Consider the following 20,879-nt stretch of genomic DNA (forward strand, 5'->3'; position numbering starts at 1 on the left):
ATAGACTATATATATATATTAGCAATAACAACACCGGTTCACACCTACTTTACTTCCATAATCTGACATATTTCAGAGTGAAACTTTATTCAGTATAAACAAATCTAGTTAATATAGATATACAGTATGCATCAGAAATAGTTTGGATCATGAAAAGTTTTTGTTACATAACTTGCGATGTTAACTGGAAAGGAAAGTTACTTCTGCTGCATAGAAATTAATTACATTTTGATTCTGATGATTTTGACAGACATATTTTTTACTATATGACAATATGAGATAACATATAAATAAATAGTTTTACATTTCTGTTGAATTCAAGTTTAATATTCTATGTGTCTGACTGTCTGTATCTGTGTTTCTCAGTATCTGGATGAAGGCCTGAAGTACTGTAATTATTTGTTCACGCTGGTTTTTGTGATCGAGGCTGTGTTGAAATTGGTTGCCTTTGGCTTCAGGAGGTTTTTCAAAGAGAGGTAAGGCTCCGTCATGTGGACACTGTGCAGAAATACAGTATATTTTCTAGAAAGTAATTTCACTAGTTGGTTGTATTCTTAAATGGACATTACAGCATGGATCTGTTCTCATGGATTTCATGAAATGAGGAGAAGACAAGTGCAATAAGTTTTGTTTAGCTTTAAATGCATTAATATAAACTACTGTTCAAAGGTTTAGGGAGTTTTGTATGTTTTTGACATAAGATTTTTTTTTATGACCAGCAAGGCCTAATTTATTTGATTATTTGAAAATTCAACATAATAGTCTAATTATGTTTGTGGAAACAGTGATACATTTTTTCAGTATTCTTTGATGAATAGTTTTTTATGACAGATTTTTTAAAGTATTTTTTTTTGTAACAATATACATATAAGAGTCATGTTTGATCAGTTTAATGCATTTTTGCTGAATAAACATTGTTATTTTAAGTATATCTTTCATTTAGCAAAGACTTTTACATGTCAAGACTTTTTACATTACAAATAAATACTGGGACAATTTGCAATAATAAAAAAAAATATATGTGATTGTGCTTTTACATTATTAACAACTTATGGGTTAAAGTGAGTCTGTGAGGACAGATGGTGTGTGTGATGAGTGTCAAGCTGCGTCTTGAGCCTCAATGTTTCTCCAAACCTTACTAAAAATAGAATTATTGTTACACAAATATTTCAAATGCGTCAGTCTTTGATTGAAATCCTGTCACTCTATCAGCATCGGATGTCATGCAAACGCGAATACCTGCGACCCATGTTCCAAAATGGTATCAACTCACTGTTTGAAATGCCTATCAAAAAGAAAGGTCACATGGTGTCATGAATAATAATAAGACATAAGATAAGGCCATGCAGACTCATGAATAATTATGAGACACCATTGTGACACATCCTGTGACGTTGAGACAGAGAGAAATAGCCCAGAAAGTCTATAAATTAATAACTTTCCTCTTTATAAATTAAAAATACGGGATTATCTTCCGCTGTCTTTCACTCGTGTTCCAGAAAGAAAGACCTTTCCTCTGACAGTCTCTAATGGTCAAGTTTAGCTCTTTTCAAGAATATTAAATGGTTTCACAGGACCTCTGCTTTATCTCATAGTTTTTTTGTTTTGTCAGGTGGAATCAGTTAGACTTGGCAATTGTTCTTCTCTCCATCATGGGCATCACACTTGAGGAAATTGACCTGAATGCCTCACTACCCATCAACCCGACCATCATACGCATAATGAGGGTGCTGCGCATCGCCAGAGGTACATAATACACACAGACAGACACACACCAGCCGAAAAATGAAACAGGTCTTATAAGATCTGCCAGAGAGAAGAGACATTTCCATCATTTTTAGCAATGGGAAATTTAAAAAATGCTTTATTTACACTACCATTAAAAAAAGTTTGGGGTCAGTAAAATTCTTTCCAGTACAAAACAATAGAAGATATTTCGTACAGTTTGGGTATTTGACATGTTGTGTCTAAATGATTATAAGAGGAATGAAATGTGGTATTAAATTCCCTTTCAGTGCTGAAGCTGCTGAAGATGGCCACAGGAATGAGATCTCTACTGGATACAGTAGTTCAAGCTTTACCGCAGGTCAGTGAGTTCATATGTCACATTTTATATTCATCGTTATTCACAGATTATGATGTATGTGGCTTTATTCTGGAGATGTTCTGGTTCTGTAGGTCGGTAATCTGGGTCTGCTGTTCATGCTGCTGTTCTTCATCTATGCAGCACTGGGAGTCGAACTCTTTGGCAAGCTTGGTTGGTAGACTTTTCCCTTCCTGTTATTTAACACCACACTACTGTTTAAAAAAAGTTTGGAAAAAAGAATGTTTTCAAAAAAATAAGTCTCTTATTTCACCAAGGCTGAAAACTTTAATCAGAAATAGAGTAAAACCTGTAATACAGTGAAATATTACTACTATTAAAATTGTTAAAATATAATTTATTCCTGTTTTGGCAATTACTCCAGTCTTCCTTGTCACATGATCCATGAGAAATTATTATAATATGCTGATTTTCTGCTCAAGAAACATTTTTCTATTACCTGTATTTTCCGGACTATAAGTCACACTTTTTTTCATAGTTTGGCTGGTCCTGCGACTTATAGTCTGGTCCGACTTATTTATCAAAATTAGTTTGACTTGAACCAAGAGAAATTAACTAACAGAAAACATTCCTCTCGCGGCTGTAGACAGTAGTGTTTTCTCTTGGTTCTTGGGTCTAAATAAATGCGACTTATAGTCCGGTGCGATTTATATATGTTTTTTTCCTCGTCATGACGTAGAAACGTAGAAAGACGTAGAAAGGTTCAAAAGAACAGCAATGATTTTATAACATTACAAATATAATGAAATCTCACTTTTAAACAATTAAAAGCATCTTAGCTAAACAAAAGTATTAATTCAGTATAAAATATCTTATGCACCCCAAACTTTGAACAGAAGTGCATATTGTTACATAAAATAAATAAACGTGTATATTTTGGGTAAAGTATTAAAAGGAATTGTTTTGAACACAGAATGCACTGAGGATAACCCGTGTGAGGGTTTGAGCAGACATGCTACATTTCAGAACTTTGGCATGGCGTTCCTCACTCTGTTCCGCGTTTCCACCGGAGACAACTGGAACGGAATCATGAAGGTATTTTGCAAACCATGAAACTATTCATGCATGTCATAAATACCTGTTTATGGAATGCTGATATCTAATGCTAGCTCTTAATTAGACTTAAACTCACCCTAATGTCATTCCAGATGTTTAAGAGTGAAGCTATTAGCTGTCAAAAAGATTATTTGTTTCCCACACACAGTATCTTATCAGCTTGACAGAACTCACAGTTTCTCTGTTTCTGTTTAGGATACCCTGCGGGAATGTAAAAATGACAGATGTCTGAGTTACCTGCCACTTTTGTCGCCTCTGTACTTTGTGACATTTGTGCTAATGGCACAGTTTGTGCTGGTGAACGTTGTGGTCGCTGTGCTCATGAAACATTTAGAGGAGAGTAACAAAGACGCCCGTGAGGAGGCCGAGATGGAGGCGGAGTTGAAGGAAGAGCTTCATGGAATGCGTAGACAAAGCACCGCCTCTGTGGGCGGAGCCATCGGGCTTGAGGGTACAGCTGTGATAATGGAGACTCTCTCACATGAACAGGTCAGTTCTGTACATTCTTTTATAATTCTTCTATACATAAAGCCACTGTACTCTTGAAAATATTATACCAAGGAACCCGCTCCCCATATATTTAATAGATATTAGTAGAGTTGTATCTAAATGTATTTTAGCTATGTTTATGATTAGAGAAAAAAAATCTGAAAGTTTACTGTATTTAAAAACTCTTTGGTGAATTTGATTAGAAAAAGCTAAATGCTCTTAAAATATAGCCTCACATTTGATCTTCACTGTCAAAAATGATTACCCTAGGAAATTTAATAAAAAAAAAAAACAGATAATTTTTTGAGGGCCACAGTTTTTAATATATATATGGCAGAAAATGCTCTTATAATCCACTAGGGAATGCACAGCCCTGTATGGTTACACTATGGTATTAAATATGATTTTCTTTATTTCTCCCACCGGAAATATCACTTTTAAATAACTTTTGAAAATAACTTTTTATTTGCATTATTTTATATTAAGAAATGTGCATAATTTAGAGGTCAATATTGTCTACCATGAAATCCCCTTAAAATACAAAATGTTAAAAAATAAATATCATTGAAACTAAATAAATGAGATTAATTTAATACCGGAGGGTTATAAATAAATGTGTAGTTAAGGTTTAAAATCAACATGTGCAATTTTAAAGTGGTCCAATCTACTTTTTATTGGAGTACAGGACAGATTATGCATATATTATATTAAAAAAATATTATATTGAATATGTTATTTAAATAATAATCATACAAATATTTTTGCAGGATTTTTAATATGTATATGCAAGGAAAAACATAACTGTTAAAGCACATAATATTGATTTGTTGTGTTCACAGGGCCAAGACCCCAATTACGGCAACTTCCTGACAGTTAGTAGACCGTCTTTATCACGGATGCTGTCCCTACCTAATGACAGTTACATGCTCTATCCTGTTAAGCCTGTATATGGGTCCATTCATGAGAGGGTCTCCAAACAGGTCTCCACATTACCAGGTGACCGAACCAAACCAGTTCTTACTGGTCATGGCACTTGTGCAGAGAGAGAATATGTCTAAAGCTGTTTGTGTATTCTACAGGCTCCTCTCCCTCACTCGGCACCCAGCCCTGTGAAGATAGTGCCATAATGCAGGTTCCAGGAACTGCATCCCAGACAAACCTGGCTCCCGTTCCTGCTCCCCATCCTCTAAATCAAAGAGCAAGATCTAGCAATGCCTTCAGAGCTCTGCGGAGACAGGTACTGCAGCAACTCTCACCCTCATGACTGTTTTATATTAGGGATAACAATAGATTCAATTAAATTGACAATTACATCAAATTAAATTTCTTTGTCACTTATGAAATGCAAGAATTGTGACACTGATCATGTGAACATTTGTACAAATGTCAGATGTTCTTGCTTCCATTGTATCCTTCTCAAATAATGCTGAGAACATGAGCATCAGATTTTACACAGATTTCTTAAGTTTATGCTGCTGTCAAAACACAGACATCTGTCTATCTGTCTATCAGCCTGTCTGTAAATCTGTCTATCTTTTAACTTAAATTGTATATGTACATTTACATTTATATAAGTCATTATTAAAGTGTTATAAATACTTAATCTAATAATAAATATATATATGTATGTGTGTGTATGTATATATATATATATATATATATATATATATATATATATATATATATATATATACACATATGTAATTTGCAGTGCATCTATGTATTACAAAAAATGTTGTTATTATTAATATTATCTAAATTAATACTAAATAATATTATAGTCATTTTGTTTAAATTTGCATTAATTCTATTTTAAAATATTTAATTTATAAGGTCAATATAAAATACAAAATATTTAAAAAAATTACATTATCAAACATTTTATTAAAAATAAATATATATATAATTTAAATATTTGATGCAAATATATAATGACTGATTTCATATATAATTTAATCTATAATATATCTATAATCATTCATCATTGTATTAAATTAGGTATTAGCTTTAATTTATTTTAAATTAAATTTCATGATATTCATGATATATTAGAAATAGCAATAAAGTATTCAAGATTGTAATGTAATTTATAGTTTTTTTAAATGTGTGTTCTGACAGTACATGTGTTTTTACCTGCAGCAAGCAATAAAGAGCGACTCTATTGATTCCACAAACACTGACTCCAGAGACACCTTACACGTCCCGAGCAAACCCTGCTCCACTGATAATCTTCATCTCAAAGTACCCAGCATTCCCCTCACCGGTGGATCCGCCCCGTGTTCGCCCCAGGCCTCACCTCCCCCTCCCCTCTGCAACCGAACAGCGAGCGTACGAACAAACAGACACATGTACAGCCAGCGCAGCATCCCCTGTCGACAATCTAGAAAACCTCTGGAAGTAACAAATACACATACACAAACCAGACTACAGGATTCGCATGAGGTGGTGCGTCTCAAAACGAACGTTCCCCAAAGAAGAGCGTCTCAGCGTGTGGCACGCAACCAGAACCTGTCCCCTTATGAACCGCACTTCTGTTCTGAAGCCCGGTCTCAAGACTCATTAAACGGCGGGGCATCCCAGCCGGGCACCAGCGCTCAATGTCTACGGAAGTACAACAGTATGGAAAATAATGGCTTCCTATCTCAACTCCACGTCCCTCGGCGCCACTCAACGCACGGGGAAGAGTTACTGCTTCAGCAGCAGCCACCTGGACCTTCTCAAATGCCCAAGAAGGAGAAAATGAGCCCGCCCTGCATCTCCATCGACCCTCCCACCGAAGCAGAGTTTCAGTCTCCAGCGGTCAGTCAGGATCACAGCACAGTCCTAAGACGGCGGACACCGTCCTTCGACTCCGCATTACCACAGGAGTCCATAGATCTTCCTGACCTGCAGGATGAACCTCTTTTGCCAGGTCGTTTGCCCCTCCCACAATTCTCTTTTGACCAATCGGATGTAAGTTCGCTGAGCAGCATGTCAGAACTGCTTTCGGATAGTGACCAGTCGACGCACTCCTTCCCTCCCGAGGGGCGTTCGGGGGCGGTGGGAGACGCAGCTCAGAGTCCACTCAGGAAGAAGGTATTGGTCAGAATGGCCAGCACTAGGGATCCAGGAAATGAGGATTCGTTTGCCTAAGCGACCGCGCAGGAAGCCACTCAAAGCATTTTAATAACAGTCAGAGGCGCTGTCGGCAAAAGTATGCAAATGTGTTTCTGATGGAACTGATGTTTTTTTTGCCTGATCATATTGATTAGGGAACTTGTATTAGTGGTCATCACACACACTGATGTTCTGACGTTTTATGTGAGTTCATGTGAACATCCGTCACAGAAACATGTTGCATCGTGGCATGACCGTGCAATTTTAACCCTCATATTTTGTTTGGGGTCTGAAAGATTGATAGATTTATAGCTCAAAAAGTGTCATTTAAAGTTATCCTGTAAAGCCTGGCAAATGAAATCTTAGTGTATTGAAACTTTAGAATATATATATATATATATATATATATATATATATATATATATATATATATATATATATATATATATATATATATAAAAGTTAGCTTTTTTATGTTTATTTGAGTGGGGAAAGTAGCTCCAGTACAGTAAATGTATAAAATATAACAATTATTTATAAGTTTACTTGTATCAGTAAAGATTGAACAGCAAAAAAAGACACACGAACCACATCCTGAAGCATTGATGAATTGTTTTTATTTTTACATTTTGACACAGATTGTGATCCAGCATTTTTGCAACAGACATGAATGACACAATAAATCATGCGAAAGCGTAGTTTTGCTTTTTAAAAGATTAGATTTCCTTCTTGCACTGGCAAAAAATAACACTCAATATGTCTTGAGAAATTATGCAAATCTAGTTATTATTATTAATAAGAATATTTTAAATCAGACTGACCCCAAACAGAAACAACATTACTACATTGCATAATAATTACCCGACAGTCTGAGGAACAGAATAACATAATGTGTTGAAATGAGTTATTATTATGAGTTCTTATTAGTGAGTAAATCTCGACAGAACATGAGGGTTAAATGGCAGCACTATATTTGTCATCTTCAAGCAAACCCTCACGTCACGATTAATTAACTTCAAAGTCATGCCCTAATTGTAACACCCTATTGTCTTACAGAATATATGACACAGATCTATTTTAGCTGAAACATGTGCATGTTTCATAATGCAGATTGTGTAGCTGAAGGAATGAGATGATTATTGTATATAGCCTATGTGTGGCATGTGATATTTTTGTAAAGGGTCCAATTTTTACATGTTGTTGGTCTTCAGGAAGGATCGTGTTAAATGAATGTTCCAGGTTCAAGTTCTTCAGCTGCAGCAGAAAACCATTTTGAGTTGTTCCTCAGTTTGTGTGTACAGTGATGCAGTAGAAGTCTCTGGGGAAAAGCACTGCAGCAGGATCAAATCGACACTGTTTTCAAACTATAGTCAAGAGTTTAGCATTGTGTTGACATGACACTAGTGTAATAACATTTCCTAATAACCCTGTCTATGCAAACTTCTATCCAATTTTTAGTTTCTACACTGAAACTGTTTCGACTCAGAAGGTAATACATTTAACATGGCAAGTAACACATTGAAGTAAACATGACAATTTTAAATAGGACTGAAATATAATCAAATTTAAATAGTATTTTATTGTAAAAATGTGCTCAAATTTGGCAGTCTGTGGAGGACTTGGAGTGTCATTTTAAAGCAAATAAATCATCATCAATAAATCAATCATGTATTATTTCAAATTATTTTTTAATCAAATTTTTTTAAATTGACAAATCAATACACATATTTAAAAGAGGTTAATTTATCTAGTAATGCAATTAAATGTAATAATTAATAACACATGCAAAGACAACAGTAGGTAACTACCAGAAATTCGTCTTGTACAGACAGATCTTTTTCTTTAAACCCTCTGAAATATTTTCCCATTTGACTTTCATCGTTAGAGCATATATCAGTTTTTTTTAAACTGTATTTCACTGACATGCTTTTTGTAAACTTACAATCAGGACATTTATTTATGTATTTATTCCATGCACGAGCACAGAGATTTCCAAAGAAATGAGCTAGCATGAATCTTAACACTTAATTTGGCTTGAAAACACTGGTGTTTTGGACTATCAAGGGATGAATTGAGTAATAATTAGCCCATGAACATTTACATTTTGGTATAGTTTTGAATAGCATTATCATTATTTCCTTTCTTGTCAGTGTTGCAGTATTAACCACAACATGACCCTTGACAGACGTGCATCTGAAGTTCCCCTGCATTACCAGTCAAACATTGGCTTTTCACACTTTTGTGCAGCAAACCAGCATATTAGAATGATTTTTGGAGAACCATGTGACACTGAAGACTGGAGAAATGATGAACAAAAAAACAATGATTTTTCTTTTTTCTATGTGTGTTTTGAGTGTTTTCAAGCCCTGTAAAAATAGTGTGTGATTGATTGTAGTTTACAAATTCTCAAAGTATTGTCAGTTATTATGCCTGGCATATCTTTAAAAATTATTTTATGGTTAATTAGAGTGTGATGGAGGTATTTGGGAAAACCAAGGGCTGCTAAATATAAATGAGTATCGCTGTATTGCGGTCAGGATGTGTGTAATGTATGCAGTGTGAGATCCAGAATGCTGTTTGATTGCTTCATGATGCTTTTGGGTGCATCTACAGATGTTAGCATTTATTGAGTATCAAGATACATTTTGTTGAAAAACTATGGACATTAAACGTTAAGAGACTGTTAACTACTTGAAAAGATTTCTATTTTGCTCCCAATGCTGTGTTTCCTGTAGACTGTATCCATTGCCACTATGTGTGAAGTGTGTAAACAGAGCCAAATGTCAATACTTTCCAATAATAGGGTACAAAATTGGGCTTGAAATAACTTCAATAATAAAAGGCATAAAATAATAATAATAAAACTTTGTGTCAGTGAAATGAGGCGTTTTGCCCAAATCTTTTATTTTGGGGGCGGGCTCAAATGTTGTTTTTTAGTTTTTGATAAACTTTTATGTCCCATAAAGTAGCAAATATATATATATTTTATTCCCCTTGATGTAACCTTAATAACAGGGTTGAATGAATGGTTGCCATTTGAAACTTGCTATTGGCATGCTGTGAATTTTATGTTAGTTAATAGTTTATTAAACATATTAATAGCTCTTTGTCTGAAGAACATGACATTTTTATATATATTTATTTGACAAAAAAGCAACAGGACACTAGTTTGTACCCTATTTGTGGAGAATTCCATCCTCCAAGCTTCACTTGCAAGGTTTTTGTCATCCAGCTTATTTATATTGGTTTTTGAAACGCAAACAATATGTACCTTGTAATATATCCCAATGTATTTGAAATTATAAACAAGGACAGCACCAGAAAGCTTCTTTGTGTTGGTCTGGTAATAATAGCATGTATATCAACCCAACTGTATCTTGCCCTTATTTCTGTTGTTTTTGTATGACATAATAAAGCACACTACCATAAGATACACACTGTATTATAAATCTAGTTGCAAATCCAATAATGGCAACATAGCTGTAAACATTTTATAGCTTCAAATTTCTTTTCAAGGGCATTTTATGGCATTTAGGTTTATGGAAAAATGAAAGTCGTCTTATTAAACCAGATTGATTGAAATGATTTAAGTAAGAGGAAAACCATGTTTTTATGCTTAAACCTAAAGCATTAGTCTCATAGAGAATGCTTTTTGTGTTTTTTTGTTTGTTTGTTTTTTCACTCATACACAGCAAAGGCTTCACCAAACATTGTATTATCCTAAATGGGTGATGTTGTGTTATTATTTTATCTTTTGTAAAAAATTTTCTTATTTTAGTATAATTTTTATTTTAGCTTTTACGATTTCAGTTTTAACCAAAACTATATTATATTTATAATACATATTAATATTATTAGTATTTATTCATATTTTAATTAGATTTTATTTTTATATTTTCAGTTTTCCTCCAAGTAATTTTGATTAAGGTTTTTGTTGTTTTCATTCATTTTATATTTTTGTATTATATAGCATTAATGTATTTGGCTTTCAGTTATAGTTTGTGATTTTAGTTCTTAAAATTACATCAAATAAAAAATTAAAATCATGTAATATTGCTAGCTTATTTCAGCTTTATTTCAATTAGTGAATGTTTATATATATATATATATATATATATATATATATATATATATATATATATATATATATATATATATATATATATATATATATATATATATATATATGAAAGGTCTTTATTGACCCAAAATTTAAAACTCTGTTTTATTTACTCACCATCATGTTATTCCAAAACTGCAAAAAAATAATAAAAAATTAATTTTATTTTTGTTAAAAATAAAATAAAAAATCTGTCCATTTGGAATCCCAGCACACAAGATGTCATCATCCAGCAGTCTGCTTCACTGTACTGATTCACCTTTATTCAGGACCTCATGGTACTGTATATGTCAACTTAAAGACTTTAATAACCACTGTAACTTCTTCCATTAACAAAATATAACAAGTACATCTCTGCTTCAGTGGGAAATTTGTGGCATTTTAACATCTCATGCAATTAGACAGAATTAGAGCAAGCACACACATTCCCACCCACACTCACACACACACACACACACACACACACATATGCACAAGTATGCTTGTTAAAGTAAACAATCTGTTCCAGTAATCTCAGTTATCTCATCCGGAATGTTTATGACTGCTACTAGAGTCCATCAGCAGACACACACACACACACACACACATTTGCTCATTCTCTTCACCATTTCTCATTATTTCTCTCTCTCTCTCTTAATAGTGACATACTGTAAGCACTTATAAACACATTTGCTAATTCTCTCAACAAAAACTGATTTTTGACAATGTGTGTGGACAGAACTGATTTAACAGCAGAAGATGTTGATCGATGTATCGTTTGGTACATCTGTCAATCAGCTGTGCCAAGACATTTGATAATCAGAAACACAAAAATATTGGTAGCACTTTATTTTACAGTCCTGTTTCTCATGTACATACTATGTACTTAATATAGTAATTACAATAACTATGTAATAACTAGGTACTAACCCTGATTAATCCTATTAATCCTAAACCTAACCCTACCTTGTATTTATATAATATTGTAGTTACCTTGTATTACCATAACTTTCTTAGATTAAACATACTGTAGGTACACTATAAGTACATGTAAGTACACATACTGTAAAATAAAGTGCAACCAAAATATTAATATAATCCTTTTGTTATACTTAAAGGTACACCAAGTACTGTAACTTTTGGAATTGAAAGAGTTTTACACTGAAAGAAACGAATAGTACTTTTATAAAATATGTTGTAAATTTTAGATATGAAATATGACTCAGCTCATATTAGTGGTCTAAAACTCCAGTTTTTTAAGGTTTTCCTGTAAGATTTATATTTTATTTGATTGATTTTACTTCAATCACATAATTTCAATTCATCAAACTGGCAAAAAAAGTCATCATTTAGATAAGCTTTTTCTGAATTTTAGTTATTAAATTCTGTCAATATTTACTCAGCAAAAACTTTGCCTTTTAAATGATGCAAGAGCCAATACTTAGTGCACCTTTAACTATTTTTAATTAAACAATAAATACTAAATAAATCGCCAATGGTGATTTTGACAATTATTTGTAGCCGAATGTAAAACATTTGTGTACGCAATCACAATCAACCCAAAACATCCATCTTTGCTCAGGTTGAAGTGAGACTATACATTACCAGACTGTATTATAGTGCAGACTACAGAAAGTGAGCATCATCTCCTCACCACCCTGTTACTAAAATGCAATACGATACGATACATTTAGCTAACATTGACGGCAGTCTATACTCAGTCCTTTAGCGCTGCTATATTCCTTGTCTTCTGATTGGTTGTGGATTAAAATGCAGGCGGGATCTTGTATCCAGGGGGGCAGGTCTCCACGGTTTCGATGAGCGGTGGACTCTGGAAAGCGTTGACGGGGATGGTGGTCTGACCGATGATGTCATTGGAGGGGTACGGCTGCTTGGGCGGATGGGCGGCCATGTGCTCGGTGGTGAACAGTGTCATGTCAGTACCGAGCAGGAACCTCTGAACGGCGCACACCGTAAGGCCCGCCTAGTCAGGATAACCAGGATTATGCATATTAGTGATTAGCATGTGATTAGCATGTTAGTGAGAAAGACAGTCAAGCTAATGAGGTATCAGCAAGAGTTAGTTGGAATGCTTGAGTTAGCCAAGTTTCAGTGTAAACACACAAGAACAATATGTTTTGACTCTACTTGATCTAGAAGTATAAATTCATTCTTATGATTGTGACGGAAAAAGTGACTTTAATTAGATTAGGCTATTCAATATATGTAATGTTATGTGAATGCCTGTGTTTGCGTCTTGTGTCTATATTACCCAGGACATGTTTTTATATACAGGTGTTTTTTTTTTGTTTGTTTGTTTTTTTTATATATTGTAAATTAAGTCATCTATTCTAACTCAAATATATTGTTTCCAATTTAAAAAAAAAAAATTATATAAAAAAATAACACTTAATTTATGCTACCTAAAATCACTTTTTAACACTGACCACTTCTAATAATTGGCCAATTGGGCACAGTTATTATTTGAGAAAATCTTAAAATATTGTCTGGTTGATTGTGATGGCAGATAGAATATAGTATATGTATACATATATAGTGTAGCTTAATATCTATAAAGCTAGGCTTCATAATAACCAACAATAACATATACTGTATTCAACTATATAAAATCTTAAGAAATTGTAATACTTGTTTTATCAACATTTATGACAAATTGTTTGTGTGCTTTTAAACTTCAGAGATTTCTCATGACAAAGCTAAAAGGTACACCTTTGTGACTTATTTCCCCCTAAATAGTACATATTACTCCATTAAAGGTAAATATTAGTACTTTAAAAGTACATATTAGAACCTTTTGAATTGCCCCAGTGATAGATTGGTACATTTATTGACTATATTGACAGTACTTTGTCCTATACAGTCAGACTAGCATAGTTTAGTGTGTACTTAGGAGTAGTACATGAAATCTACATCTACTGTTTGGACAGAAGCCTCTGTTTATCCTCCATAAAGACAGTGTTCTTAACCGCAGACATAGATAAGTCTGAAGCACAAACACCAATTCTGGTGGTCAAATATGAAAGTAATTGTGATGGTGTACTGTGTGTATAAGATGGAGTGTCTTACCCAGGTAAGGATGGAGAAGAAAGAGAAGGCGATAGCTGCTCGTGCCGCGTCTGACGCCTGCTCCAGCGGCAGTTCCTTAGGGGAAGTACGACTCCACTGACTGGCCAAAAAGCAGAATCCTACAAACCAAAGGAATGTCCAGAAACCTGAAGAGAGGAGATTGGAAAATGTGTGAATTTATTTTCTTATTATCTTTTTCATTTTTTTTTTCAGGTACACTACATTTTATTATCATACAGACAGATTGACAATTTCAGCAATTGGGTCTTTAGAACAATGTAATAGTTAACTAAAACTAAAACCTTATATACCGTATTTTTCGGTACAGGAGCACTGAGCAGCATCTCTGGCAGCATAGAGCGCCCTCTGGCGGCTGTAGATGGTAATGTTTTCTCTTGGTTCATTTCTATCAGTTCATGTCAAATTAATTTTGATAAATAAGTCGCACCTGACTTTAAGTCACAGGACCAGCCAAACTATTAAAAAAAGTGTGACTTATAGTCCGGAAAATACGGTACTAAACTAACATTATATGTGACCCTGGACCACAAAACTGTCAATTTTTAGAATAAATAAGCTTTCCATTGATGTATGGTTTATTAGGACAGGACAATATTTGGCAGAGATACATCTATTTAAAAATCTGGAATCTGAGGGTGCAAAAAAATCACCTTTAAAGTTGTCCAAATTAATTCTTAACAATACATATTACTAATCAAAAATTAAGTTTTTATATATTTACGGTAGAAAATTTATATCTTCATGGAACAAGATCTTTACTTAATAGCCTCATGATTTTTGGCATAAAAGAATCAATCAAAATCAATAATTTTGACCAATACAATGCTTTTTTGGCTATTGCTAAAAATATATACCAGCGACTTAAGACTGGTTTTGTGTTCCAGGGTCACAAATATATACTATATTATAAACTAAAGCTAAAATCTTATATAGCATATTTGTAACATATTTGTTGAACATAATTATTACTTACTGCAATCAGATAAAATATATTTTTAAATCAGTTATTTGGGTTAGAAATAAAAATTTCTGATTAACTTTTGAATGGAATGCACAAGTAAATGAAAATCACTGACTGGATGTAATTGTGACTGCATCAGAATACACTAATGATCATCATTCACATGATAACAGTGATTCATGACTGAATACTTTTACCTGAAAAAACCATCTCCAACAGCACTGCTCTCTTTCTGTTTTTAACACTGCTGATCTGGGGGAAGTAGACATCCATGGCCAGGAAGGAGACACAGGCTAAGAAAGCCACAATTCCTATAGTGATGCCGTAGTTACAGGCGTCTGCGTTCTTATTAAAGACACAGTGCAGGCGCTCACTGCCCATATTCACATAGCCCTCATTTATGATAGAAGCAAAGACCACCATGGAGAAGATCTGGAGAGAGTCAGTGAAAAAAAGACATGAGTCACAGCAACAGCCATATAAACTTCATCCCTGGTCGGTGTTAAATCAATAAAACCCCTTAAATGATTTGCATTCTCAGAAGGCATCTAAGTGAAGCTTTCTTTTCTTATATCATGCATGCTAAATGGAAGTGAAACATCATTATTTTGTTGAGGCTGTGTTATGCATTTACCAGGAAAGAATTTTATTTACACCTTAGGGAGAAAATGTGGCTAATTCACACTAATACAACAGATCGAGCACGACCACACGGTTCACACCCACTCAAACAGACAAGAGATCATCAAAAAAAGTGCACATATTGTGTAGTGTAGTGTTTCCTGGAGTAACAGTAAGACAAAATCAGTAGCAATGGCAGTTATTGTGCTGCCATGTGCTATTATTGGCAATGAAACGCCACAAACTGACGCAGAATCACATCACATAGTCGTCATAGAAACAGCTACAGCTGCTTTTGTTATTGGCTAGCTAGATAAATCATTGTTAAAGGAAGACGCAATATGAATCTAAACATGCCTCAGAGCTCTACATCTGACCCTCTTTTGTTGAGGTGACCTAATGTACTCAGGTTGATTCAGTCATATAAAATAATATACCTTGAAATAAATCAATTAAGTACAAAACAATTGAAAGTGTTTGGAGGCTTTTTAAAAGTCAAAACACAATTTTCCTCTGCCCTCAGGCACGGATCTGTTAAATGATGTGCATTTATGAACATATCAGTCATCTGTGAAGTTACTACAGTAAGTTGATTTATAGTTCAAGCTCATTTTGTTATTTTTGAGAAAGACCAGAAATGACAAAATTAAGGCTTTGAAAGTTTTAAAACAGTGCAGTATGGTTGTTATCCTATAATACAATTTTGATGACTTGGTTCTAATTACTACAATAAAAAATTACAATGTTTAAGGAGACCTGACATTAATATTTTGTTTTTTACAAATAGTAAATTTCAATGACCTAAACCTCTGATGGTCCATTTGCATATGGAGAAAAACAATGTAATTCACAAATGAAGCAAGTGATGTAACACCAGTGACAACAACACAGACAAATCCGCAAAAAACACTACCGATCAAACTAAAATAAATATATTATTCGCCACCAATGAAAAATAAATAAACAAAGTTTTTATTAAATAAGCCCTGCCTAGTGTGCCAAGGTTTATTAAATATCTAAAATGTGTTAAATATCACTGTAGTTTATTATTAATAATATTATTAAAGGCATGTATTCATAGCCATATTTTAAGAATGACTCAAACATTGCAACCAGTGGCACTACAGCAGTTTTAAACCTGCTCTACCACAGCAACATCTGACGTGACCGCATCCTATAACACCCAACCATTACATTAAACGATTACAAACGCCAATGGAATTCTAAGCAATGAAAATATACAAAAATAAATACATATAAAACGCGTGGTGGAAAATCAACGTTGTTAAAATAATCGCTCTGCCATTAAAAGGGAAACAGTTAATTGCAATACAGAATTTTCTGTCAGTCATATTTCACAGAAGACTGCTGTACTTACCCACGCCAGGACTCTTAGGGTTGTCTGTGGTTGTTTGATGAACGCAATCAGATCAAAGGCCGAACCGGCTCGGCCCGCTCCGAACGAGCCCGCTCCATCCATCCTCCCAGAGGCGTTGCTGCTGCTGCTGCTGTGAGATACAGAGAGGAGAGGAGAGCTGAGAGCGTGCACGAGCGCCTGCCCTCGTCGTGCACACCCAGAGTCGAGCGCGTGCCTTTGATTCATCCTAGTGGCTCGAATCTTTTGAATCAGTTTAGTTCACAAAAACAGGTTCATTGGCGCGGTTAGTGTTCCTGTGTTGCCAAGTCAATGGGCTACATTAACACTATTCGTGTCTGCTGGTTGAAGCGACCCCCAAAACGTGATATTTTAACCCTTTGGAACGCGATTTTTACGGGTGAACCCCATTCGAAAAAATAATTTTCAGCTAGTTTTATTAGTTACAAATAAGTTAAAAATATGGTGTATTAACGAGGCAAACCAATAGCAAATGCCGTCAACACGTTTTACTCAGGTAAATACATACGTCATACATATCACATGACTTAAATACCAGCGCCCCAAAGTCGGGAATAGTGATGGGAAGTTCGATTCTTTTCCGCGAACCGGTTCTTTCGGACGGTTCGATTCAATAAACCGGTTGAAAAAACCGGTTCATCGGTTCTTTCACGCTCGACGTAATGACGTCATTGGCGATGACGTAATGGCGTCACGTCTATCAAACATTCAAATATATAAAGTCAGTAATCATAACTTTAGTCAGTTAAAACCTCATAATCATGAAAAGTTTACATTTGAGTTTTGCAACAACACCTAAATACAGTAACAGCAATAATGTGCATATGAGGATTTAAGTCTTGAAGATATAAAGTAAATAAATTAGGTGTCATCAGCGCAGAAACCATGATCCACTTACTAAACATAATCCATTGCGATGTATTTGTTATTAAATTAACTTACGTTTCGCCAGATTGCCCTTCATCCAAGCCCTCAAAATACCCGCTCATAACTACTAGTACAGAATCAGAATCAATCACCAAAAGAATCCCTTCGGTTCAGAGACATGCTGTGAGTCAGTTGGCTTCACGCTGAATCGCGCATGCGCAGTATCATCAGTTCATCGGTTCTCAATTCGGACGCGTCCGACAGAAACGATTCTCGGTTGAGTTTACTGATGATCCGAAAACCGATGCAACCGGTTCTTCTTGACTCGAGAACGAGAATCGCTCAAACCGGCACGTGCTGCAGTTCAGTGTCATCAGCTACTCTACTCGTGTTCATGTTCTGTTTACTACAAACTCAATTTGTGAATGTCATCATTAACTATAAATACAGTACAGATATCTCATAAATCATCCCTTATTCCTATTAAACATAAGAGTCTTTAGAGTCTTAATTATTGTCCAACTTCCCTGAAAACCCATTTGGCCTACACATTATATACAATATACAGATTGGAAACATTAATCTAAAAAAAATAATTAAAAAAAAATCAAAATAAAATATAGTTACTTTATCACACTTTCCGATGTTTAACAAAATACTTACAAAATTACACGCATGCGCAGTATCATCAGTTCATCGGTTCTCAATTCGGACGCGTCCGACAGAAACGATTCTCGGTTGAGTGTACTGGTGATCCGAAAACCGAAGCAACCGGTTCTTGACTCGAGAACGAGAATCAGCTCATCGGTTCTCAAATCGGACGCGTCCGACAGAAACGATTCTCGGTTGAGTGTACTGGTGATCCGAACACCGAAGCAACCGGTTCTTGACTCGAGAACGAGAACTGCTCCAGCAGTGGGCGTGTTTGTTCTTTATCTGGCTCGGCTCGGTGTTCATCTTCAGTTCGGTCTTCACAGCATTTCATTCAGTGTACTGTTTGAGTAAATGGATTACCCTGGGATATTGGTTTATTCTGACTCAGAGGGAGTGTCAGTCACGTTAAAAAAGTTAACAGCTTAAGTATTTTGTGGATTTATGCTTATTGGAGACGTGAACCGTTTCAAACGATTCAGTTCGATTTGGTGAACTGGTTCAACCGGTTCACTAAGAAGAACCGGTTAAATTGAACGATTCGTTCACGAATCGGCCATCACTAGTCGGGAACAAATATGAGTTTAGAGAGTAGATAGACGATGTTAATGTATTATATATATATATATATATATATATATATATATATATATATATATATATATATATATATATATATATATATATATATATACATATATATATATATATATATACATATATATATATATATATATATACTATTTGCTTATGATTAACTTTAATATAATTTCAAATTAATAAGAAGTTTAAGTTGGGTGTTTGCAGTTGAGATGTTTGTAGTCTAAGCAAGCAACTCTACATTCTGTGATTAATTAAAATATACTATAATCCTAAAAATGAGAGTAACAAATGATTTTGGTTTGTGACTCTCTTTCTGCGCATACCGTAATACTCCACATGGTGGCAGTATAACATTCTGAAAACATTTTAATTTTACAGCTGAGCGATTACTTATAGGTATGGTGCCCTCATTTTCTTTGAACCACTTGACTTCTAAATGTATGAAATGTTTTACATTGTATTCATTAGATTCCGTAGAACCAACTTTAATTTTCTGAGCCACTTTTTGCATTGACTTTTAACAAACTGGTGTCAGGTGTGAATTTTAGTGAATGTATGAAGTCAGTTCAGTCAGTGGAGACTGCACTAGCATATTTTTAATAATCTCTCAGGATTTTAGTATTAATTTACATTGATTTGATATGCTCACTACACAGTTCAGTATGTTTCATGACATACTAGTTATGAAGTTGCAATTTTTGGATTTAAAAAAAAATGCCTTTACATATCTAATTTTAAGAATTTCTGAATGATCATGGAGTTAACACAATTCTTGCATTAACCTTTAACCCTCTCTCTGTCTCTCTGTCTGTCTGTCTGTCTGTCTGTCTCTCTCTCTCTCTCTCTCTCTCTCTCTCTCTCTCTCTCTCTCTCTCTCTCTGTCTCTCTGTCTGTCTGTCTCTCTCTCTCTCTCTCTCTGTCTGTCTGTCTCATAGGTGTCAGTGGGTCACCAAAGAAACCTAATTTATTGTACACACAGCCTCATAAATACCCATTTCCTTATTTAAGACAATTATCATTATTCACCTTTGCACTTACTCCAATTGGGGACAAAGCCACTACATTTTTAATTACTGAAATTAGAGTGTCAGTGAGGACTCCAGTTTTTAAGTAGTTCTTAGATGCCAGGTAACACCAGTTCTTGGCACTGACCTGGTCACTTCTATGGTTACAACCTTACGTCAATATTTGTAATTACTCCTCTGCGAGTGCTCCAGTGACACTTTGATTGTTAGTGATCATGTATGAAATATTCAGATACTGCTAATTAGTAACCTATAAATCAACGAGTCATTACTTTTCAATGCACAACATGTTGTATATAAGACTGAAAGTAAATTAACTTCAAATGAGGAGTAATTATTGCAATTTGGCGAATTATGAGGATCCGATCAGTTATTCTGTGGGTCAAAAGTAAATCTTAGGCATCTCTATGTATATTTTGACTTTGACTTTGACTTTGACTATATATATATATATATATATATATATATATATATATATATATATATATATATATATATATATATATATATATATATATATATATATATATATATATATATATATATGTTTTACAAGTCAAATTGTGTACTTAACCATTATCAAAAGTAAATTTAGAAAAGAAAAAAAAATAGAATAGAAATGTAACCAAATTTTGTTAAGTTTGTGCTATTTTTGTCAAATATAGAGGAAGCATATCACACATCATTGTACACTTCCATTAATTTAAGCATTCACCGTAATAGATTTGTGTGTGTGTGTGTGTGTGTGTATGCAAGCTTGTGTAGTAACAGGCCTCTGTGCTTACATTATTTATGCTGGAATG

The 20,879-nt window shown here is 34.3% G+C and overlaps 2 protein-coding genes across 2 annotated transcripts in view; one reads left to right on the plus strand and one right to left on the minus strand.

Moving 5' to 3' along the window:
* Positions 1 to 7,121, plus strand: part of cacna1hb (calcium channel, voltage-dependent, T type, alpha 1H subunit b) — a 51,662-nt gene extending 44,541 nt beyond the window's left edge. The window contains exons 25-33 of the mRNA XM_052546436.1: positions 367 to 476; positions 1,613 to 1,746; positions 2,016 to 2,086; positions 2,179 to 2,257; positions 3,018 to 3,139; positions 3,356 to 3,649; positions 4,489 to 4,645; positions 4,729 to 4,886; positions 5,789 to 7,121. Of these exons, the coding sequence (XP_052402396.1) occupies positions 367 to 476; positions 1,613 to 1,746; positions 2,016 to 2,086; positions 2,179 to 2,257; positions 3,018 to 3,139; positions 3,356 to 3,649; positions 4,489 to 4,645; positions 4,729 to 4,886; positions 5,789 to 6,781 (2,118 nt within the window). The 3' untranslated portion in view covers positions 6,782 to 7,121. The remainder of the gene's footprint in view (positions 1 to 366; positions 477 to 1,612; positions 1,747 to 2,015; positions 2,087 to 2,178; positions 2,258 to 3,017; positions 3,140 to 3,355; positions 3,650 to 4,488; positions 4,646 to 4,728; positions 4,887 to 5,788) is intronic.
* A 3,966-nt stretch (positions 7,122 to 11,087) lies between these two features.
* LOC127948561 (synaptogyrin-3-like) lies at positions 11,088 to 17,062 on the minus strand. Its single transcript, XM_052545041.1, has 4 exons — positions 16,913 to 17,062; positions 15,111 to 15,345; positions 13,932 to 14,077; positions 11,088 to 12,828 (listed from the first exon to the last, which is right to left on the minus strand). The coding sequence occupies exons 1-4, from the start codon at positions 17,012 to 17,014 to the stop codon at positions 12,610 to 12,612; spliced, it is 702 nt and encodes a 233-aa protein (XP_052401001.1). The 5' UTR covers positions 17,015 to 17,062; the 3' UTR covers positions 11,088 to 12,609.
* Positions 17,063 to 20,879: the final 3,817 nt, after the last annotated feature.

Source organism: Carassius gibelio, chromosome B1, assembly GCF_023724105.1.
Source record: "Carassius gibelio isolate Cgi1373 ecotype wild population from Czech Republic chromosome B1, carGib1.2-hapl.c, whole genome shotgun sequence".
NCBI classification, from domain to species: domain Eukaryota; kingdom Metazoa; phylum Chordata; class Actinopteri; order Cypriniformes; family Cyprinidae; genus Carassius; species Carassius gibelio.

Coding starts and splice junctions, on each gene's coding strand:
- LOC127948561 (XM_052545041.1), bottom strand. CDS start 17,014: ATGGATGGAGCGGGCTCGTTCGGAGCGGGCCGAGCCGGTTCGGCCTTT. Junction 15,346..16,912: donor CCCTAAGAGTCCTGGCGTGG/GTAAGTACAGCA, acceptor GACTCTCTCCAG/ATCTTCTCCATGGTGGTCTT. Junction 14,078..15,110: donor GTTGGAGATGGTTTTTTCAG/GTAAAAGTATTC, acceptor TCCTCTCTTCAG/GTTTCTGGACATTCCTTTGG.